Below are 25,407 nucleotides of genomic sequence, written 5' to 3' on the forward strand. Positions count from 1 at the left end.
ATCGCTGCATATTATGTATATCACAAGTTCTTTAAAACGTGTTGGTTTTTTATTATTGTTCTTCAATTCATTGCATATCTATATCACTAGTTCTTAGAATTCTGTGTCTTTTCAAATCATACTATATTATACATAGGACAAGTTCTTTAAAGTATGTAGTTTTTTTAATTATTATTTTTCAATTCAATATTTAAAACTAGAACACAAGTTCTTAGAAGTCTGTTGTTATTTTCAAATTTATATTATATTATGTATGTCACAATTTCTTTAAAATGTGTACTATTTATTATTATTTCTCAATTCATTGTTATTGTTTAGTACACAAGTTCTATGAATTGCGTCTTTTTTTTTTTAAATTTATTACATATTCTGTAGATCTTTGAAGCGTGAATCTTTGTTTATTACAAGTTCTTTAATGCGCGTTGCTTTATTATTATTTTTATTCAATTAATAGTATATTTAGATCTCAAGTTCTTAGAAGCATGCTGTTTTTTAAAAACTCATTATGTAAATTACAAGTTCCTTAACGTGTGTAATTTGTTTTAATTATTTTATGATTGAGAACACTAGTTTTTTGGAGTGAGTCGTTTTTTTTCTTTCAATTTATTATACATTATGTAGATTACAAGCTCTTTTGAGAAGGCGTGTCTTTTTTTAAATTCAGTGCACATTACGTCAAGTACGAATTCTTCAAAGTGTGTCGTTTTTTTTGTAGATACTTTTTAATTCATTGTATATTATGTAGTTTATACATCCTCTACAGCGTTTTTTCCTCCTATTTTCTTCTTCGTAGAACATGTCATCCTATTCGTTAAGTCAGAAGAGGGTAAATTAGAAATTTCATATCTCAAAATATAAAAGACCAGTGACTGATTTTGATGTGTTGCATCTAAAACTGCAAAGCTGATAATATATGCAAAATAATATTTTCCATTCGTTTAGCAATCTTTTAAAATACTAAACTCGTAATTCTCTAAAAAAAACAGAAATAAATAAATAAGTTATTTATTGAATACATTGTCCATTTAAGTGGGTAGTATTTAAAACAGCATTCTAATTAAAAAAGATTATTTGGAAATTAATAAGAGATTTAACTATCCAGTGTTACAAAAATTATAAATAAAAAAACAGGTGAGAAAAAAATGTAATATAATATCTGGTCTTAAAAATTAACTTATTAAAGCATGCTTTTTCCAGCTTTGAAATATCCAGGACTGCCTGATTTCATTGGCTAACCTTCATGACCCGGATATCATAATATTTTCGCAATGAATATTTGACTAACATAATATTCGTAACATTGATTATTGCAATATGAGTATTAAATTAATATTGTCGCAAATGAGCAAGGAAGGCGTTAAAAAATGCTATCAAAACTTAATGAATGCAAAACGCGAACGGGGCAGAACCTCTTAACTGTTTTGGTTTGAGGTTCAGGCTCGCCTCATAAGTAAGGTTATATCCAAAATGGGAAAAGAGGTTCAACTGGTAAGGTAACGAGCTTTACTTTATGCATAAGGAAGCGAAAACCTCTACTCACGCTTCAGAATCAGTTTTTGTTTTCATTCAGAGCAAAGAAATGGCATCTCCGAGGAAAATATTTACGTTTTGGTACTAAGCTCGGTTAATAGTTAACTATGTCTTAGAATGAAAACTTGACTAGTTGTCTATTACCTCCGAGAAAAGCGGAAGGAGAACCAGATGATTGCCTTAAAAGTGTTTCTAATAAATAGAACTCAATTCTTTTCAATTTCTCTCGGCAGTCAAACAGGTCTTTGCTTTCTCTAGTAGTGATTTGTCAGATTTTGATAGCATGTAGTAGTGTGATAGTCTTGCGTTTTCCCCTTCATTTAATAATAATTTGTTATCCTTTTTGATTTTTGATAAGGTTTATAAATGCATATTGATTACAAAACACCCTGCGAGTTACTGTAACATTAAGCTGAACTAGAAAATGATGTTACCTACTTTTATTAAGCTTCTAAGTTTGAAATGGCAATTTGTCCTTGATTTGTACATCAATGAGTATAATTTCAATTATTTAAGGGCGAAATCAATATATACGACTTAAAAATGTATACTTTTAAGATTAACTTTTCTATTTTGCTTATGAAGTTTCGAATGTTTTATTTTTCATTGCGGTTCTTCTGTTTAAACTAAAATGAATTTCAAATGTCTTTAGACAGTATTCTTATATTCTACTTACCATTATAAGGGCAAACAAGTCCTAATTCATAGTAATACTTTCTCTCTTTCCTAGGTTCACCTTTGTGAGGAAAGTAGTGTTCAGCATCAAAGCCTGCTACTGCACAATTTGAGAAATCTTTCCTACAGCAACGTTTGCATGCGCCGGATAGAAAATCTTCGTAATTGTCACACATCGCACCTATTTGCAATCCTGCGGGGTGGTTAATGGACACTTTGTAGAATTGCAGTACTTGGAGGTGATTGCATATTGGTGGAACAAGAATTGATACAATGGCTAGGTAAAAAGGAAATAATAGTATTTTATCTCTTTGTAATCTTATCTTTCGTAGGCGTCTCAATCTAATGCGATTTTTCCAGTCTGCACGTGTTTCCCGTCTCGTTACCATTTTCAGGAAAAATCCTGCTTTTTCGTTTCAGTAAGAAATTTAAACATGCTGGCGTGTAAAAAAAAAACGTAAAATTTATTGAAACCAAGGAAACGGAGAGGAGAAAAGTGGGGAGAGGAAAGATCTCAAGTTATTTTGAGACGCCTATTTCACTGACCAAGCGTGTAGAAAATGTCATGCAATGTTTCTGCGATTGTCAATTTCTCCGTTCTTCAAACAATCCCTTTCCGCGCACTCTACGATTCAATCACTAATTTCTGTTTCTCACCAGAGGTCAGCAGTTTAAAGATTTATCGATAGTACAAAGTAACTTTTAATACAGGTTATCGGAACATAATGTTTCAGAGAGTGTGGTGAGGAAGCTAGGTTGTTTGTACCATCATCTGCTGTACTGCAATGTGTATACATGCCAGCTTTGTCTCCGAATTATCATTACAGATTACTCTGTCCCCACCACCAATAGCCCAATAGTACAGCTGCCGTATAATCTTAATAACCCATGGAAAAAGTATTTATGAAAGATAATCGGATGCCTAATTGGAATCGTACAAGGAAAATTAATTAATAAAATATCGCTATGGTGAGATTGTAGAAGGATGTATGCAACGAATAATTTAAGAAACTATGGGCAATTGACATAACTTAATATAAGAATACTAGTAAATCATCCACAACAAACGTAAAAGAAGAAAAATTTTTTCACGACATGTCTTTCAAAAGATACTTAAAAAGTAAGAAAAATTTTTTCACGACATGTCTTTCAAAAGATACTTAAAAAGTTTGACCATTGAAAAGAGAAATCCTCTCACCTTGTCAGTTCAAATTTTCACACTTTCTAAAATAATTTTAATATCTTTATATACACTTTCTAAATAGATCTAGAGCAAAATGAGATTAGTGATACTTTCCAAGAGGAAACTAAAACAATTGCAAGTATGTGGAGAATTCTCTGCTGATGTTCATTTTTCTCCCTGAATTTACGTGTAATAAATTCTGATTTTTCTGTTCAGTCAGTTTTGAACGAATTTCTAAAATATATATTCGAAATTTTTAATGAAACGAAAGAAATACAACAGCATCTATCCTGAGTTGAAGGAGGTTTGAGTTCGCCCCAGCAATCGAAGCCAGTATCACACCGTGGTACATGTGCAAGTGATGAAAACGACACGCAGACTGTTGTGTAAATGAGGGTTTTCCTCGGATATCAAACTGATTTTAATATTTTCAGCCACACCTCCCTATGTAAAGTAAAGTAAACCACTCCATACAGTTGTTGCTCTTTCTCAGAAGTAATTTGAAAAATTTAAATATCTTTTGTGTTATAAATATTACTCTACACTATCTAACGTGTAACGGAAACTTTTGACGCAATTTTGAACAAGAGTGCCTAAAACATAGCATACTATTAAGGGCATTTATTGCGGAGCATTACGAGTAGAGAAATTTTATTTTCCCTGATTCATGTTTCTTCTAAGTCGAACCCATACAGAAATGCACTTTTTTTCATTTATATAATGCAGAAATATAATGCATTTTCATTTATATAATGGAAACGGGCCACGGAGTTTTCGGAATATATCAGCAGAAATTCTTCAATAAACGAGCAAATTGTAAATTTTGTGGCAGAGTACAAGACATTGACCACCTCATAAAATTTTGTCCCAAATTCCAGAGGATCCGTGGCAGAAAATGGGATCAATACACTCAACATCAACTTTATGCTGATATTGACTGCAGGGAGAAAATCATCGAAATTCTTAAATATACCCTCGATGATCTGCTTGCCCCTGCGAGCACACCTGACTAATTTTATCTGGTTTTATTTTTAAACTTTCGGCTTTTAGGTTTTCTGGTTTTAAATTTCTGCTTTTAGGATTTTACTCCGGCACTTGCCGTTTCCATGACTTTATTCTCCCCTTAAACTGGTATCTTCCTTATACATAGGACATTCAAAATGAAATCTTGCTCTTGGTCAAGTTCAGCACCCTCTGTCTTACCTGGGGTCATCTTTGAGTGTTATCACCTCAGTGAAACCTTGGTTTACCTTAGAACATTTTAATCTTAGAGGCACTTAGCCTTGAAAGGGAGACACTTGAACGTTTAGTCGACTATTTTATTTATTCTATTGGGCTTATTTTAGTCCTTTTATTTTTAATGTGATTTTTCATATTTTACCATTTGATGTTTTACTTGACCTTATTTTCATATGTTTTTACCTGTATTTTTGACACTTTTATTGTCGGTTGATTTTATCCACTTTGATGTTTTAAGCACTTTTAATCTTTATTCTGTTTTATTTTTATTTTACTTTTTCGATTTTGGGATTTATCCTATGTGTTTTAATCTTTTTAATTTAGTATTTTTACTTTTCTGTAGTTTGGTAGTGTTTAGTCACGTGCAAACGGGTGAAACCCTTATCCGCAAACTCCTTCGGGGGTAGGTCGGTTACTATTGGTCTTATATAATGCAGATGAATCTTAATTTACAATACAACAGAGATCAACATATAGACTGCTTTTCAATTGTACTTACCATATAAATAATCCCCTTTTAAAATAGCTTCTACAATTTCGTAATAACAAGACAATTCTAAAACTCCACCATTGGGATAGAAGTCAGCATGACCACTTGGCTTTATCTGTGCAAAATTTTGAGCTGCAATGTTAACATTTTAAATCCATGTTTTATTTGCAGTTTTTATTTACAAATTTTCGTAGAATATACACTATGGTGGTCATAAGAAACGAACGTTCAAATATCCTAGACGGCACACTCTAGAGGTGCCAACTGGTATAAAACTATTATTCTGAACATCCTACTGTTAGTAGAAAACCAAAGTTAAACATCACTGGAAGAAGTCAGAAAGCGGGTGAGCAACCTCTTTGGTAAGCCTGTGAATGGACCAAGGGTCTATAGTAATCGAATCTTATTAAAATATTCTGAGATAAGGGGCTAGACTTTGTGCGTTGTTACCAAAATGCAAATGGGGTCCCAAAGGGGGGAAGCCATCCCCTACGAAGATTATCAAAATTGTGACACCGTATTTTCAAATCATCCTCCCTGGATGATTCGAAGATGTTTCCCAGAGGGATACTTACAATATATTGCTTCATTTTTTAGGTCTTCACTTGGATCTAACACAGCAATTAGCTTAACTTTTATCTAGATGCTTACGCAGAAGAGACAGATACTTCTAAAAGTATCCATTTAGGCAAATTTATATCCGAAAAATTATTTAGCTAGTTGAGGGCTTCGCCATCCACTAAAACCACCCTAATATGCACTCTACAAAGTAAAAAATTGAATAGCTAGTTCACCAATTGATTGTTATCGCCGTGAACTTTCTTTAGTTGATTTCCTTACAATCATTATTCTAAGGTCCATGAACATTTTCACGATTTACCAAATTTACCACGTTTGCTAAATTTTATCACACATTATTAAATCCTATTTTGTTGTTCATCTTACCAAAATTATAACTAAAAAATCCGAAGAATCATTACCATTGTGTACCAATATCATTATCATGCGCTTCTGGGAAAATTTCTGAGATTTTTGGTGTTCCCATAGAGCAAGAAAAACGGTAAACTTTGCCATATTCAGGTAGTTTTAACTTTGTTCTTTTTCTTAGTGTATATGCCAATATATTCTATACAAATATTATGAGAATTACGAGTCTAGAAAAGTGAAAAAAATCTTTGTTTTGATTGATACTTAACCGAGGGAAGTTATTGTAACTTTCTTCTTCATGAAACTCAAATATCGATAGAAACATAATAAAATAATTTTTCAGTAATTATTAAAATATTTTCACTGTGGTTGAAAAAGAAGAAAATAAAATCCCTCCTCTGTTTGAAGGGGACCCTTAGCAATTTTTCAATAGGCAGTATTTTTTTTAACGTCTGGATAAGGGCGATATTTTGAACTATGGTTTTGATTTCATACACTAATGAAGGTTCTGGTTGACATACTACAGAAGCAAAGCTGCAGTATGTTCATTTTGCACCCTTACTTGTGAATTATTCCCCTTGCTTTACTTTAGTCACATAAATGTTCATTATTAAAATACATCATTTGACGCTATATTTGTTTATTCACATAAGAAGAGAAAATTGGAGATAACTCTATTCTCCGGTTTTTAAGCCAATTGAATTTTTTCAATTCTTAACTTCCATTTCCCTTGTGTCACGAACAAAACTGTCAATGTTACAAAACTGTCAAAGTGGCTTTTAGATATTTCGCTAATAGGAAACTTGTATATAATAAATAATTTCTTATTGTCAAAATATCAAACTTAATATTATTTTAACTCAAATTCCCTAAAATGATACGTAAATCATTTATGGGTCATTCTCACTAAAAAGGTATAAATAGACTAAAGATTTTTCTTAAATTAAAGTAATTAAAAAAGTGATAAAAATGACATAAATGCCTTTATTTATTTTCGTTATATGTCCTTATAATAATGGCCAAGTTTTCTATTTTATTTTTACCAGATTTAAAATATTTTAAATTCTGCCTCGTCCAAGGAGGAGATGTAAAAGTCAACGGAGGAGACATTTTATTTCATGAAATATAAAATGTCAATGAAGATTAATTCATTAACTATTGGGTATAACTGATTTGAGTTTAACATTAATAAGTAAATAATAAAATATTTCATTCTTAGAGATGGAGCTACTTCCGATTAATCATGCTGCTATGAAAGGAAACATTCATTTTTAACCTAGGTGTACACTTTTTTAAGTAACTCTTACTGAATATTAATAAATTAAAATGTACAGACTATTGAAATAAAAATTCAGACTCCACATGAAAGTTGAGTGCTGAGGGTACTCTTTTATGAACATTTTATGCAAGTTAAACATACTGTCATTCAAATAACGTTTCTGTTTTTTCTCTTTTTCTTCTTGTTATTGTTTCTTTTTTCCCTGGGTACAAACGGCTTGCTCTATCAATTTCTAAAAATTTAAGTATATTTAATCACGATTTTTCTGTCAAATCTTTTTCCAATACAGATTTTGAAGTTTCTTGCTCTTTTGTTTAATTTTTTTATTTTCTTCAAACAATATAGGGTTTTCTTTTAATTTCTGTCTAACTTGTCTCATACTAAGTTTTTTCTGTTCCCTTCTCTTTTGCATTTGAGCATTTGATTGCTTTCTTTTTTTACGTTTTGGTTTTGCCATTTTTTTCTTATTATTTGAAGAGAAAATAAATGCTAAACATCACAGAAATTATTTAGAAAAATTGCCAATATTTACTTCTCCGATAAGAAAAAGTTAAACTTAATTGATTTTCTTTAAAAATACAAACAAATTAACACATTTGTTCCATTTTAAAAAATATCAATTAAAAGAAAATAGGTTTTCAATTATTAAAATTGTATTATGGTTATCTAACACATTGTCTCTTCCATTGACTGTGTTTTCTCCATGGACTTGTTATGTCCACGGAGGAGACAAAAACTAGTTCTTGAATTTTACTGAGTTTTGACTTTAAAGTTACAAAAATGGTGCAATTATTTTTATTAAATATACTATTTTTGCAATCAAAAGTTCATCGATCAAAAATAAAATAATTTTCGCTTACCTTCTTTATGATGTCCACGGAGTATACGGTGAGAACTTTGCCAAACCCCATTTGAACACAACAATCCAACACTGACATCAAAGAGAGCAAAAGCAACTGATAGTTAACATTAGAAAATAGAATGGTTATCTTTCCCAGCAGCTGTCTTTTAGGGATTTCGCATATGCTGCCCTTTATTGCATATTTACCGAACTATATTAATTGTCCATGGAGGGAGATTTCATTTTTGATGGACAAAGTTTACTAGTAATTTACTTTATAATGATAATTTTTTAAAAAAAAATATTAAATAAAACGTTACTATAAACATTTAACTAGTTAAAACTACAAAAATCATTAAAATAACATTTAAATTGTTTAACAGCTATTAAAAATTATTTTGTGTCTCAGACATAAGGACGTCCATGGCGGGGATTTTGAAGTCATGTTTATTAAAAAATAAGAATGAAATATTAAATACATTTAGCAGAAATGCATATGATTTGTTAGTTAGAACTTTACGAAAAATGATGAAGAAAAATATTAAGAAATCTGCTGTATTTCCTAATATTTATTACTAAGGAACTTAAAAAAACCACCTTTTTGTGAGAATGACCCTTATCCACTCCGTTTTTCAAATTATATTTAACAGGAATGGATATATTCGATTTATTCTTCAATTTATTTTTCATATAAAGTGTTTTAAATTAAACTGATGGATTATAATTTTTTTTAAAACAGAAAATAGTTCTTAATCTTATCTATATGAACTTGTGATAGATTACAAGATGATATGGACCTGTTTTTAGTTCAAAAATGTTTCAACAGGTGGCGCTACAAGTACTAAACTTGAACATCATAGAAAAACAACTGTAAATTAATAATACATTTTCGAAATATTTCAGTGAATGAATATCACATGACAGTGGTTTCTAAATATTCACCATCAGTCACAATGTCGTAATCAGGCAACGGACTGTTTATACATCAAAAAGCAACGGAAAATGGTAGATGAAGCTTAAAGAGCCACCTGTCAGGAAATTTTTGATATAAAAACAAGAATTCTGGGAGGAATGATTATGCCCTGTCTCATAAATTTAGTATTATGAATTTTTAAAACCGCAGTCTAATTAAGAAAGCTCTTTCAAAGAAAGTTGAAAAAAATAAAATAAAAAAAGAGAAATTTTCTTCTGAGCACATCCTTACTTTCCTAATTTTTGCTTATTTATTTATTTATTTTTTACATGAATAACTATTACTTACGGAAACAAGTTCCACCATTGGAATGCATGACATCAACAAAGTGGGCTTCTTGATAAGCTGTAGTTTGCGGGAATTCCCTTTCTTTTATGTTAACTACTCCAGGTTCTAAAACTATAATGTAATCAAAAGAAACTTTGTGATTTCTGTTAAAAAATAACCAAGTTCCCGTTCAAAGTTTTGCGAGTTAAAAATAATACAGTTCTTGTTTTATGTCCTGATATTTCAGCGTGCTACTTCAGGTTATAAAACCGTAATTCATAAAATAAAACTTGAGGATTACTGCTTGACTTGTGAGTTAAAAATAATACAGTTCTTGTTTTAAGTCCTGATATTCTCAGCGTGCTACTTCAGGTTATAAAACCGTAATACATAAAATAAAACTTGAGGATTACTGTTTGACTTGTGAGTTAAAAGTAATACAGTTCTTGTTTTAAGTCCTGATATTTTCCGCGTACCACTTTAGGTTATAAAACCGTAATACATAAAATAAAACTTGAAGATTACTGTTTGACTTGTGAGTTAAAAATAATAAATTAGATAACATACAATTCTCATAAATATTCATATTCAAAAGGAAATTAACATACATACATTTGTTACATGCGTACATGTGTTTGGGAACTAAAAATGGAAATTCAGTTAAGAAAAACATAGTTTTATGTTTTTTCATTTATTTTTCCTTTTAATTATTCATATGCAATAATTAAGTTATTATAAAATGCAACCTAAAAGAAAATTAATAAAAAGCATAAAAAATAAAGTTGAAATCAGAAAACTAAAATGGGAATTAAAATCAAAATTTTTTGAAAGTTTGCTTTTAGTTTTTAATTTTTACTCTGTAATAACTAAGTTCTTTAAATTATGAATGATCATATAACCTATATGGATAATACAGAGAAATCATGATGCAACTTTCAATACGTACGTGTCATTCTTCTGATTTTATGACTTGATTTCCACTCCCTTATAAATTTGCAAGCCGTAGTTACCACATACGAACCAGCACTGTGACCAATAAGGTAAAATTTCGAACCATCTTCGTAATTATTTTGCAACTAGAAAAATAATAAATAACGTTTCAGAATATAAAATAATTGTAACAAATTAATAAATTAAATATGTGATATTTCATAATATAAATATAAGTTGTATTTGAAAGTATAAACACTTTTGAATACAATTCTTAATTTTTCATCTAAATAGAGTCAATTTAATGTTTCAGTTTCATTGTTAGTTAAAACAGTTAAAAACTAGTTTTTTGCAATTAAATGTTTCATTATTGATTTTTAGGGTATATGCCGCGTGATTTTTAACACATTTAAAACATAATTGCTACGATTTGTGATAAATTATAAGTTAAACGTTAAGAAACAAATGTTTCATTGTTAGTAACAATTTCTTGCAAGTTCTCGTTTAAACACTATAGAACAGGGGTCGGCAACCTGTTTGTCCTTAAGGGCGCAATACTAAATTTGAAAATCACCGAGGGCGCATATTTTACAGATAATCATGCATAATCCTAAACTCAACTGACTACTTGCTGTATATCGCCGTTCGACAAGAGTTAAGTAAATCGCTCTGGCTATCATACATTTACAAATGGTTAATATATTACACACCTTTTAATTTAACTATTTTAACTTAAATAAAGTAATTAAAATATTTTGGCGTCATGTAACGACTAAATGAAATACTGGATAATTAATAATATTTTAGAACAAATCATTTTTATGATTTAACCTCAAACAATATTTCATTACATTCTTCGGAGATTCTTCTGAGATTCGGATTGCTATTTCTAGAATAATTACTTTATCACACATATACTATTATACTGATTAATCAAAAAATTTGAATAACTACATCGACTTACAGTTGCAACTAGAATAAACAACCTTAACTTACAAATGCATCTAGAGTCACAACATCAATGTCAACTTACCATAATATTCTTGATTACAAAACCCATCTGCTCTCCAACAACGTAAGAATTTGTAACTCCACCAACCGGATCTGGAAAATTTCCCCAAGTCCAATCGACTAAAATTACGTTATAGTTTCCTTTTACGAAAAATTGATCTTTATATTCCTAAAAGAATACGATAAAGGAATATAAAATGGTCACATTACAATAATTTTACTGTTACAATGAAAAATGATTTGTACATTGCGCAAAATAAAAAAAATGAAAAATATGAAACACTTTATATTAGTACTAGGAGGCTTCGCCCCCTGCTCGCTGGTGCTCTCCAACCCCCGGAACTGCTATCGCACTTCCGGGAGTTGGAGAGCTCGCTCATTGGATATGTTTTTAACGTCTAGCTTTTATATACTTTTTTGAACACTGAAGTCCCGAAAACTTTTCACTGTAGAAAATTCTAAACCTGTGCATTTCAATATTAATTTGAAATCGCAAACAGTTCACATATTTTTTGTAATCACACTATTCTAAATTTCAGTTGTTGAGAAAAGTAACTGTTGTAAGTTTTGTTTTAAAGTCTTTCCCACCAGAGGGCTAAAACCATGTGTTGTAAAACAATATGAAATAGCAGTGAACGCCGCACCGCATGTAAAGCATCGGCTTCGATGAAGATAATTTACGATGACGATAAGATTTTTTTTATAATTCGGTGAGAATTCACCCGATTAGACATATGATGCTCACTACGTGCTCTTGGGCGCCGAAGCCTATCAATTAAAACGTATTAGCGTTTTATATAATATAGATTAGCCATATGATGCTCACTACGTGCTCTTGCGCGCCGAAGCCTATCAATTAAAAATGAAAACTGTTGCCAACGCGAGAAAAGATATATCATCGATTTTATTGATACGTATTAGCGTTTTATATAATATAGGTAGTCAGTCTTAATGACCTAATGTGATTGTTATTTCAGGTGATATAAGTTACGTGACAACATAAAAAAACATACTTTATTTAAATAACATACTGTACCAAGCATTAAGTTGAAGATACAGTTAATATAAAAATTGACATTTATTTAAATATCAGGAAGCTTTTTATCATTTCTAAGTAAACCAAACCTTAAAAATTCCATCCGTTCAGGTAATTTTCATACTGTGGCATCAGAACTAGTTTAACTGCAGGAAATTATTTAGGTGATGATATAGTTCGAACTTCTTCATTTTCTTATTCCATAACCAATAGTCCACATCTCTCAGCAAAAACTAAATACTATATTTTTCCGTAAGGGTTTCATTACACATGCTCACACAAACTCGGCTTGAATTTTTTTCAACTCCAAAAATCACCTGCTTTTTTTAATCTATATCTTGGTTTATGTTATTGCTTAAGCTAACCTAATTTTTTTGAATCTTACAATACGTCTTTTCGACGAATATACTAGTGGGCTTTGATGACGCTCTCCAACCCCAAAATTTGCAATGCAATCTTCTATTGTTTTCCCTGCATACCATGCTGACCTCGCACAAGACTAAGTTAAAACCGTTTTAAATATGTTCTAATGTAATATCTTAAGAAGTTAAATCAATTATTGAAATTTTTAGTTTTTCTTTAAAGAATTAAAATTTTTAGACAATAATAAGTTATTTAAATAAAAAGGTTCAACTTGAAATAAAAAACATAAAATTCGCGATCGCAACGTTCAGTACGCTTTCTAGCGGGAGCCTGAAAATATCAGGCATTTAGTTCTATCATAATCGTTAGCTAAGTGTGATGCCATTTTCTTAGTAGCAAATAAGAAGTAAAATTTCTCCTAGAAAAAGGTAGAAGAACTTGAAAAAAAGACCCAGTACATTGGCAAATCTTTCAGAATGAGCCCAACATTTGAAGAAATTTCTCAATAATTTTTACCTTTCTATTATCAACAAACTTGCAACCGATAATTTCCATACTGTTGCAGATGCGTGTATTACGGTAAAATAAATTTTTTTGTCTTTAGTTCATTACAAACTAAAGAGAAGTCAACATTGCTTATTTCATTCCAATGAACAAATGTAATTTCAGAATATGCAGAACTGTCATAGTTTTAGAATAGTATATATTTCTGAATCTACATAATTCGGAAAACAACAATAAAGAACTATCCGAATTACTTAACATAATATAATTTATATTGATTATTGATAAATTTTAATCGTTTTCTTAGTAGGTATTTTTTTAATTTTGAGAAAATGATTAATTTCAACTAGAATTCAGCTATTCACGATCGCAACGAACTATAGGGGGCGTTGTTGTATGAGACGGATACCTGCGATTTCTATATGAACAGTGATTCAGTTACTCTAGATACGTCACCATTCCAGCTGAAGACGCCTTAGGAGACGGACGTGAGGAGCCTATCCGCTCCTCAAAGGAGTAACCGAAAAAGCGTTCGAAGTAGGTAGAAGGTTCAAGTCAGCAAGATCACCGAGACCGAGAACAGCTTCTACAGAGGACGGTGAAAACAGGACCGGGGAATGTAGGCTAGTTTAGAATCAGTTCCAGTTAGATGAACACTTACGGAAGACACAGATGGTTACAGATGGAATCTACCAAGGAGTAAATTCTACAGCGAGTTCAACACTGGGAAGCATATCAAAGAAATGTACACAGCACAGCGGATTGATCCAGGAAGTCGGGGTATCAATAGTGAATCATCAGTCAAGACAAAAAGTCAGTGATGAAGATCAGTGAGGTACAACGTTCAGTATCAGTGGGACGTAGATCGTCAGTGAGCAATCCAGTTAATGAGAGACAGCACGTAGCCAGTAGAGCTCAATTGTCAACAGATGATGAACTGCGGAATCAAAATAAACGCTCGCAGCACGGAGGTAGATCCAACGAGTCGACAACCCAGTAGTGCTTCAACAGACAGATCCAAAAGCCAATAGTAAAAATCAACGAAGCACAGTGATCAAAGTCAATGAGTTGTAGAACGTCTGTGAGCAATCCAGTTGATAGGTAGCAAAGCTTAGCTCGATTTTTCTGGTTAACAATAACTGGGAAAATAATTCAGCAAGGTATCAATCGATCAGTTGATGGACCGGAGAATCAAAACAAGCACAAGTCACGTGAGATCAGTAGACAAGTAATTAGTGAACAAACAGGATATCGGCAGTTTTGTATCCAATGCTTATTATTATTCATATCATAGTACGGGCCTGAGTAAAAGTTTAGAGAGCGCTATAGAACTCCCACGAACAGTTCAGAAAGTAAGTAACGATTAGTGTTCAGTATAGTCAAATCCAATAGTAGTCACAAGGCACTTGCAATGAAAATATAAAGTTCGGAATTAAGTAAGATGACTGCTCACCAATTTCCACAAGAAATGTCGAATCACAGGTATTTCCCCAGGACAGGAATTCGCTCGTTGGGTAATTCCAAAAATAAAGTTCAGATAAATATCTTGAAAAACATTGAGTAGGCGTTTCACTAATGCAAGATGGTCGCCATGTTGGACTGGCGTATTTGCAAATTGAAGTATTAAGGTCCAAGAAAACCCAATATCACATCACATATGTTAGCAAATTTGTAGAAAAGGGGTTTAAAACAATTCAAAACTAATTTAAATTTAATTTAACTCAAAAGAGCTCGAAAAAACACGTCAAACTCTCAGAACGAGGTGTTGCCATCTCCTACGACTATTAATGTTCAACTCCGGAGTCCTGTAATTTTGAACCCAATCCAGAAGACACGTGCACTCGTGGATCAAATATTGGGAAAAATTTGCTTTCGTGGAGAACTTTTTGAGGGAACTAACCCGAATTTGTGTTACTTGGAAAGAAAAACCATGAAAACCTCATACGGTTAGCCTGATGGCTAGGTATTTTCAACCCATGATCTGTCTACCACTGAGGAAATTTTACGTCAGTACTGTGCTCAGTGCGAACCGGGTAAGGAGTTTGTATCGACAAGCCATCGCTGGGATTCGAACCCGGTTTGTCTCATTGGAAGGCAAACGCATTTTTTTTCTTTTCTTCCAGACGTGGACGCGTATCTAGGTTTGCAAAACCCTTAACCGTATAGTCCACGTCTGGCCGACAGTCTAGCTCGCACAATACACAGCACTTAAGCAAACAATTACAAAATTCATAACTACGGCACAAATACAAAGCACAATTGCGTTATGCAGATGACAATAATGTGTATCACATTTGTTAATAAAAATAAATAAATAAATAAAATAAAAAAAATGAAACTTCAAATGAAGCAAGAACAATAGTGAGTACACCAGTACATATAGGTGAACAGCAAACAGCAAATGGATATGAAAAACAGCATATTTAGTTGTTGACAAGAAGAAAAGTAGTTTTTCTTTTTAAAATTTTCGTTGTGTGAAATTTTGAAGAATAATAAAAAAAGAGAAAAGAAAATTTAAAAGTTTTTCAAAAGTGTAAAAAATTATGGAAAAATTTTTTTTTTTTCTGTCTAAAGTTTTTAAGGTTTTATGAAGATTAAAATTTTGTAGGAAAACATTTATAATGTAAATGTATCTAGCTGTTGATGAATTTCATTCTTAGCGAATGTAGTATTTGTTGGTATGTCGGACAGTCTGAGACGAAGGCTGAATGACTAGGGTTGTAGTTGGTACCTTTGAAGGCAAACGCTTTCTTTTCTTTTTTTCTTTTTTTCTTTTCTCCAAGCTTTGGACATGTACCTAGGTCATTATGGACCCTTTACCATATAGCCCAAAGCTTGGCTACTGGTCCGGCTCCACTCCAGCCTAGGAACGAGCCCATTCAGCAAGAATTTATTAAGAATTTAGATCAGTACAAAGTCACAATATTTTAAAAAAATACAAAGATTAAATATGGTGCAAGTTAATAACACATAATAACAAAAATAATAAAAGAAGTATAAAAGGAAAAAAAAACTTAAAGGCCATAAACTATTTGTTATTGCCTTAACTAAATAAACAATTTTGAAAAAGATCCCCCCCTTCTCTTTTTCTTTGCTTTTTTGTATACAGAAACTGAGGTTGAATACTATATCAAAAAAGTTTAAGAGGTTATAAACACTATCAAGATTACTTAAAAAGTCCGATTTGATTAAAATTTTAATAAGGGGTCATTTTCTGCTAGAAAGTTCATTACGTTAATTAATTTAGATTTTAATGTTTTATTTGTAAGAAAGTTTTTTTGCCAAATATATAAATTATTAATGTTTGGAAGGCGTGTATGCCAAGATATTGTGTAAAGACAAGTTGATAAGTAATGCTCTGGTGTACCTGGATGACCACAGGTACAAAGGTTTGTATCCGAGATTTCCAGGTAATGAAAAAAAGAAGGGAAGGGACCGTGACCTGTTAGGAACCAGATGACTTGTTTAATTGGAATTGATTTGAAGAAGTTGACATTATTGATGATGCTAAGCAGACGTTGTCCTCTATCGGAATTATTATCAATATAGAGGAATTGTACCTACCCTTTGCCAAGCTACGCGACAAATACTCTCTATTATTCCGCCAGTTATGATTATGGTCTCCTGTTCTGGATCAAAGGCGCTGTTTTCTGGCAGTTTTCCTCCGCATTTGTGTAAAGGTTCAGCTCTTTCTTTGTTTTTGGTAGTAAAAAGCCAGAATTCTGAGATTGGCACATTTGTATCTGTTCCTTTATATATTGGGGTGAAAGCCTCTGGTATCGATGTATTGCAATGCTCGAAATCTATGGTTTCAAAGCATGGCTCTCCTTGTATTAGAAAACTCACAAAAGGATCAAAAGCTACCGAGAAAGTTAATATGCATCATTATCAAATAAAAGTATTTTAAAACAAAAAGTGTACACTTAATATACACTACCTACAATAATAGAAGAGACATTAAATAAATAATTCCACGAAATTGAAGCGGTAAGATATTATTCCATTAAAAACTTCATTCGCTTCAAAAAATTACAAATTGAAAACAACAGTCGACATGTTTTAAGCTTTCAAAAAATAGACATCCATTTTCAAGATTTGAAAGATGTGAATGAGAAGAAGCAAAAGAGATTTGAAATATAAACGTAATGTTGCCAACAAAAAAAGGAAAAATAAAGGTGAGAAAACCCGAGACAGAAAAAAAAGTGAAAAATAAAACAAGAAAAACCACAGTGACCGAGAGGTGCAAATAATTGTAAATTGCATTACCACGCGCTATAGAAAGATGGTGTGGAACAAATATCGTTAACAAGGGAATCAGCATTCATATGAATGAAACAAGATTCCAGGACATCAAGAAAAGCTAACACGACTGGAGAAGAAATAATTTTGGTACTGTCGAAATTGAATTTGTTCCCAAGATTTCAACAATGTGCAGCAATTGATGATTACTATTACTTAATTTTAATTACTATTGCTTAATTAGACTTAAATTTAATTTTGTTGATAGGTCTAAAAATAGCTTTAAAGCCAAAACAGTAGAGAATATTAGAAATTTTGTAACAGACGGGAGGAAAAAAAATTGCAAATTAACAAGTTTTCCGTAAGAATTAGAGGTTCAGGTCTCGTGAGTTTAGCGAGAGCTGAATCCACTACAGAAGGATTAAATCCACGGAATGGTGGAAGTTAAGTTCGGAATTTAAGAAAGAAGAGTCATAACATAAGGTTAAGTGCGAGGAAAACAAAAGTATGAAATAAAGACATTTTTTGAAAATTAGAGTGATTAAAATTAACATGAGCACGCAAAGAGGCGGGAAAATGTTTACGACAAAGAATAATCACTTTTTTTATTCCTTACCCTTCACGTCCACGTCTGGTAAGTTTTGAAAATGGTTTTTGAGTGCTTAAAAGATGTCATCTGTTATTTGTAATTTTTCGAATAAAGTTTTTAATCAAATAATAGAAGAGACACTTTCAGAATTTTAAATTTCATTAAATTTCTACAGAAATACTTAGAGCATTATCTCATAATTTTTGAGGTCTTTAGATGATATTCAAATGAGTAACGCAACAAGCAACAGCTAAATCCAGAAAATATGATGACAAACTTGTAACGATTACTTTGGTTGTCATTTGCAATAATTGCTTAAAATTTTTTCAATTTTTGAACATTTTTGATATGAACATTTAAAAAAAATTTTTTTTTTGTCTTCCCTTATGAAAATTTAAGGTATATTTAAGGTTGATTTGAGGTATGTTTGAGGTATTAAGGTTGTTTTGAGGTATATTTGAGGTATATTTAAGGTTGCAGAGAAAACAGCAATAAAAATTATACCTCGTAAAGGTTGTAATTAAGGTGTACGAGATTGATTTATATATACTTCAGCTTGTTTTGAGGTTGTTTAAAATTCACTTCAAATCAACCAGACTGATAAGGAGATTTTTAAGGTATACCAGGTTTATTTTCTTACACTTGTAACAAAAGAGGTATTTTTGAGGTATAAAAATTTTTACCTTATTTCAACTAACGATAAAAAGGTATTTATTGAGGTATATGAAGTCATTTTATTTATACCTAAGCTTATTTTGAGGTTGTTTTAAATTCACTTCAAATCATCCAGACTGATAAGATGATTTTTAAGGTATACGAGGTTGTTTCTCTTACACTTGTATCAAAAGAGGTATTTATGAGGTATAAAAAAATCAACATTATTTCAACTAACGAGAGGGAGGTAATTACGAGGTATAAAAAATATACCTTTTTTCTACTAACGATATTGAGGTATTTATGAGGTATAAAAAATATACCTTATTTCAACTAAAGAGAGTGAGGTATTTATTGAGGTGATGAAGTCATTTTATTTATACCTAAGCTTGTTTTAAGGTTGCTTAAAGTAAACTTCATATTAACTAACTCACTTCCCAGAGTTCCATGCGAGCCGGCAAATGGCGTGTGTGTTGACAATTGAAAGTCTATTCGAAATTCGGTAAGTGTACTTGACATTTATTAATTTAGTTTTATCACTTTTAATCAAATATGCTTCAATTTTGAAACTTAAATTTTATTATTTTTGTTTTAACGACGCGTCCTGATCTTAAATAATTTAAGTTGGAGGATATTCTTAGAGGCTATCGTTGTAGGCTTAGCAATAAGAGAGAATAACCGAAATATTTCTCGTCACTGTTTTGGGTAACATTACTGGTGAATCGTTACAGCAGGTTATGCACAGTATATTTTATTGTTTGTAGTTCAGTCAAATAGAACTATTCTTTTTATTTTGCTTAAATGTATATGTTTTAACGTAGCAGTATGTACGCTGATTAATTGAGAAAAATGTTCACAATTTCTCTTATAAATAAATCATTGAAAATTGAAAGACTTTTAAAATAGCAATTTTGCTTTGAAATTCTACTATACCTGTATGCTTATCGTTTGGATATTTGTTGCAAAGTTTATATTATTGTTTATATATATACAAAGTTTATATATATATATATATATATATATATATATATATATATATATATATATATATATATATATATATATATATATATATATATATATATATATATATATATATATATATATATATATTATTTACAGTACTTATTCACAGTTCCCTGATATTACTGAGATGGCCTAGGCTGAAAATAGCACATGCGCGGCGGAGCAGAAGAAGAGACAAGCAAGCTACTGCTCAGCCTTCCACTAGGATATAGTTCTGAATTTATACCTAAAAGAAAAAGTAATCTCTCCTAATAAACTACAGAATTTATGTAATTGTTGATAACAATAGTTTGCTAGATATTTGATAATTGAAAACTAGTAACTGTACTAGCTCACTTCTTCATGTTTGATCACAAAACTGCTATTTTCACTACATGTTATTTTCTCGCATTTTACCCACGTTAATTATTTACTAAGCAGATTGTTATTACTTATTAGAATATTGGGCAGAATGAAATTAAATCCGATTTCAAGTTTATATGACAATTTGTTTCAAGGTTATGAGCTTTTTCATTCAGCTGTTTAAGTTCACTACTTCAAAAATGTGCGAATTTCAGAAATCTTAAATATTTTAGAAATAAGTCAGTATAGTACGCAAATTTTGATCCTGAATTGAATAAAATCAATTGCAAATAAAAACATTTATAGTTGAAAGTAATATGCATTATTTTGAGTTTCATCCTATGGGATGTGTATTTATATTTAAACAAGTGTTTGTAACAACTAACTATTAGTTTTATTCTGCTCGGTATTATAAGTTATATAGGAGATATTATACTCAACTTATTTTAAAAGTATTATTTCAAATTATTCTCTTAGACATTTTCCTCACATAAAATTACTCACAACTTTAAAATAAATGCTCCTTATCAACTTGTAATTTGTTCTATTCGATTGAGTGTAAAAAAAGAATAAAAATTGGTACATAACTGTAAAATTTTAATTAGTAAACGATTGTAGATTCTTGATTACATTGATTAAAAATTATTAAAATAACTATTTTTTAGGAAACTCTGATGTGATTGACAATAACATAAGTCCTTTTCAGAATCAGCGTCAAAAATTTAAAAAAAAAGCTGCTAGTTTCATGAAATCTGACAAAAAGTTGAAAAATATAGACTAGGTTTATTGAGTTTAAAGATTTTTAAAAAAGAAAGGGAAGGAAATCTAATTATTAAACTTACGAGTACCATAATGTTACAGATGTATAGAAAAATAAAAAGTGTTAAAATTGCATAATAAGATTGGAATTATACAGGGTGTTTATAAAGTCCCGGACCCATTTTGATGTTTAATAACTCATAAAATAATAAAGATAGATTAAAATTAATAACAATTAATGGTTAGATAGACTCAAAAAGTTTCATGACCCTTGTCAATGAACTTCCACGTGTGCCCCCTTCGTCTCACGGAGAATATCAAGTCGATAGTCAATTTCACGAGAGGTAGCTTTCTTTTTTACAGAAAAGACAATCTCATCAGTCGTATACTTAGACATGTTGGAAAACTTCGTATTTCCACAACTAGAAGAGCTTCAGCCACATGTCTTTTTGCAACAAGATGGTGCACCACCTCATTGGGGTATCATCGTTCGTAGTTCTTTGAATGACCATTTTACAGGAAGATGGATTGGGCGAGGAGGTCCAATTCCTTGGCCACCCAGATCACCTGATATAACGCCGCTGGACTTTTTTCTTTGGGGATTTATAAAGGACAATGTTTACAGGAGGATCGTGTCGAACATTGACGGCCTAAAAGCCAGAATTACAACCGCAATAGCCTCTGTGGATGCCGACATGCTTGCCGCTACCTGGCGTGAAATTGACTATCGACTTGATATTCTCCGTGCGACGAAGGGGGCACACGTGGAAGTTCATTGACAAGGTTCATGAAAGTTTTTGAGTCTATCTAACCATTTATGTTATTAATTTAATCTATCTTTATTATTTTATGAGTTATTAACCATCAAAATGGGTCCGAGACCTTATAAACACCCTGTATATTTGAATTTCTGTAAATGTTGTTAATGGTAATACTGTCTTCAGTGTATTTTATTTTGTGGCTGTGATACATGTCATGCTTTTTAGCTACGAGTATTGAATAGAAATGGCAGAAGATATTTATCTGAAAAGGAAAATTATTTTCATCCAGTTAATTTAAATGATAAAAAAAATACTTTCTAATATTTTAAGACCTGTCACTATTATTGTAAATATGACTTTCTTATTAATTTTTTTCTTTCCTTTTAGGTTCCAATAATTACAAGTTTCAACATGTAGACGGAAACAGTATTTAAAATAATTTTGTTGGTTTGTAAAAAAAGTGAAATTTTAGTTTTAAATAAAAGTACTTTGAATTTCAGCTGACTAATTATTTAAATTTGTAGTTTTATAGCTTTAAAAATTCAAGCACCTTAGACAACTATCTTCTAAAAATACGAGTATGAGTTCCCATAAATAATATTTACTGACTGTAGAATTTGGATAAGTGTTATTTTAAGATGATTTAAATCAATCTATTAAAATTATAGAAGAATTATGCATTTGAAACTTTCTTTTATAGCTTAACAAAAGAAGCAATTACTGCCGAAGGTTTAATATTAAAAATTTCAGGTTGATAAATGATCTCTACTAGTGAAAAAAATGTAATGTACATTATTCTTCATATAATATATATAATATCTTTATATATATATATAATATTTTTTATATAGTGAGTCTAAAAATTAATAAACTAGGTGGTCCGTATAACACCTCACCTTCGTAAGTGCTAAAAAAACATCTTTGGTTGATAAATTAATACTTCTAAAAATACAAAAATATATACTTGAGGTTACGAAATAATAACTTAAGGTAGAACATGGAACACATGGCGCTAATTAAAATAACCTTTCCAATTGTTGAAAATACACTTCAGGTTGATTTATAACAACCAGAAGTGTAAAATGGCCCACCTTAGGTTGAAAAATATATACCTCTACAAGCATAAAATTATTAAATAATAACCTTTAAAATATACCTCGTTTATACCTCATTTATACCTCGATTTTTTCATAAGGGTTACGTTATTTTGCAATAATTTTAAAAATATTTAATGAAAAAGCAAAAATTTTGTAGCAATGTTTAGTTAATAACAAAATCCTAATTTTAAAACTTAAAAAAAAATCGTTAAAATTTACTATAAAGGTTTGAGCATTCATATGAGTTCTTTCATATTGCGCATGAGAGCAAACATTTACTAATTTCTTGTCATGATTTTGTTGAGATTCGTTTTTGGTAAGTAATGAAAAACAATCCTATTTGAATATCTTGAAAATTTATAAAGATTTTAGTAATTTTTTTAAGTACTTTTTTTTAACAGAAAGCTCTAAATGATAAGAAATTTTCCACAAATATCATTATGTTCCATTAGATAAGATTTATTAAAAATTACACCAGCATGATGAATCATATGATGAATCATATCCCATTAAAATAGGTTCTCTTTTTCACATGCTTTGTTTTTTTCCTTGTACCATCACAATTTGGTGTACTGACGATTATTGTAAGGTACTATCATCTGTTATTAAATTCTGCCTCATGATAAAAATTAAATTTGTGGAAATTCCCTTATAATTTAGAACTATCAAGAATTTCAAAAACTACACAAGAAGTTTCCAGAAACTTTTTAATTTTTCAAGATATTCATATCGACTTTTTTCGATTTGTTAACAAATACAATTCACTACAAAATTATACGGAAAAAAATCGCGTATGCACAGTTTGAAAGAACTACTTTAAATGCTCATATGTTGCTCAATTTTTATCATTTTTTTCCAAATTTTAAAATAATAAATTTGTAATGAATAAAAAACTGCTTCGAAAACTTATTTAATTTTATTGATTATTTTTAAAGTTATTGCAAGGTGCATGAGACATTAGGGGGTGCATGAGACAATATAAAACATGAGACAATATTTTTCATAAAAATGTCCATATTTCCATAAAATGTAAGTTGAGTTTACGAAATTTTACGCAATTGAGTATTTGCACTTCAAGAAGACCGCGGATACACACACATGTGAACTATGACGTCAGCGCCAGCAGATCGTTTTTAGTTTTTTTTCTACTTATAACCGCTGTTGAGCAGCCTACCCAATTTTATGGGTTTACAACTACTAATGTTCAACTCCGTAGCCTTGTAATTTTGAACCCAATCCAGAGGACAAGGGAACTCCTGGATCGAGTATTGGGACAAATTTGCCTTCGTGGAGGACTTTTCTGATGGAGCTAACCCGCATTAGCGTTACATAGAGAGGAAGACCACGAGGACCTCCCACGGTCAGCCTGACGGCAAGGGGACTCTAACCTATGATCCGTTGATCGGATCGTTGTAATGTGTGGCAAATAAGTGTTCCAGGATTGAAAATCTAATATTCATTAAATCTTCTCATTTCCACAACACACACAAAAATACAAACAAACATAACATTCAGACAAAACATCAAATAAGATAAAAATTAATTTCTAGCGAGAAAACGTTCAGAAGTAGATCTACACTTCTCGGATGATCCAATTCTACATCATATCGCCAAGAGAGGCGTGCCTAACTCTCATAGGATCTCTGAATGTTACAAATTATTTTCTTTTATGTATTTTCTTAAGAAATGTTTATTAAAATAGAAAGTTAACGAAAACTGAAATCTTACATCGCTCATAAGAAAAATGACGTGTTAAAGTTGAGCTTAGTTTCTCCACATAAGTTGAAATGTTAACTAAAGTGAAGTTAATTAAATCCAGCCCCTCACCGCACATCGAATTTGTTGAAATGTAATTCTTTTTCGTCTACGTCTTTTACTTAATTTAAATTTATTATTTGTTTACGTATTTTATTATGACCATGATATGTTTTTGTTTCGTGCACCTGGCAACTTCGATTTATAAATAGTCTGTTTATGTTCAACATGGCTTCGTGTCTGGCTTTAAGTTTAGTGCGAAATATATGGTGAAGGAATTGGAATCTTTGTCTTAAAATATAGAATGTGTCACTTGAGGGAATTGAATCTTGACGGGCTTGGCATACTCGAAATAGAATGGAAAAAACATTGCTAACATATACAACATATACAAATGTCGTGTTTCAAGAACCAATCAAGATCGAGATAACCATACTAAGTCCTTGCAGGTATCCCATTATTGCAAATAATAGTCAAAGTAAACGATACAAATTACATGCGTACTGCAGTACTTTCAGGCATAAGGTGTTCAAAAATACATGTTTTAATTCATAATTTATTACCGTTTCTTCAAATTTCTGAAAGCTTCAAACATTAATTTTAAGAATTTTTAATTTAAAGTGGTATATATAGAAACATCTTTTAAAAAAATAACACCTTTTGAATTATTAAACCAGAAACAGTGACAAAAGCAAATTATCAAACAAAAACTGAGCATTCTAATGCCTATTTTGAAAGTGTCTCCTTCTAAATAAATTGCAAAAAGGAAGAGTTTTAATGCAAATTTTGTCTTTATTCATTTTGTGTTATACAATAGGTACTGTATGATTTTTATTTTCTTAATCTTATGTTTATTTTATTTTATAACCGTCGTTGAACAACCGACCGAATTTCCAGTTGGCGACTATCAATGTTCAACTTCGTATCCTTATGATGT

General features: G+C 30.9%; 1 protein-coding gene and 1 long non-coding RNA gene across 2 annotated transcripts in view; one reads left to right on the plus strand and one right to left on the minus strand.

The window, feature by feature from the left end:
• LOC147807748 (uncharacterized) overlaps positions 1 to 22,134 on the plus strand; it is a 371,001-nt gene extending 348,867 nt beyond the window's left edge. Inside the window, exon 2 of the long non-coding RNA XR_015434567.1 lies at positions 22,006 to 22,134. This is a non-coding gene — a long non-coding RNA (uncharacterized LOC147807748). The remainder of the gene's footprint in view (positions 1 to 22,005) is intronic.
• Positions 9 to 25,407, minus strand: part of LOC107436134 (pancreatic triacylglycerol lipase) — a 27,737-nt gene continuing 2,338 nt past the window's right edge. Inside the window, exons 2-8 of the mRNA XM_087165585.1 lie at positions 16,813 to 17,108; positions 11,368 to 11,514; positions 10,351 to 10,480; positions 9,426 to 9,536; positions 5,127 to 5,249; positions 2,207 to 2,482; positions 9 to 973 (exon numbers count right to left, since the gene is read on the minus strand). Coding sequence (XP_087021711.1) covers positions 939 to 973; positions 2,207 to 2,482; positions 5,127 to 5,249; positions 9,426 to 9,536; positions 10,351 to 10,480; positions 11,368 to 11,514; positions 16,813 to 17,108 — 1,118 coding nt within the window. The 3' untranslated portion in view covers positions 9 to 938. The remainder of the gene's footprint in view (positions 974 to 2,206; positions 2,483 to 5,126; positions 5,250 to 9,425; positions 9,537 to 10,350; positions 10,481 to 11,367; positions 11,515 to 16,812; positions 17,109 to 25,407) is intronic.

Source organism: Parasteatoda tepidariorum, chromosome 6 (genome assembly GCF_982258835.1).
Source record: "Parasteatoda tepidariorum strain Cologne lab strain chromosome 6, Ptep-v5.0, whole genome shotgun sequence".
NCBI lineage: Eukaryota > Metazoa > Arthropoda > Arachnida > Araneae > Theridiidae > Parasteatoda > Parasteatoda tepidariorum.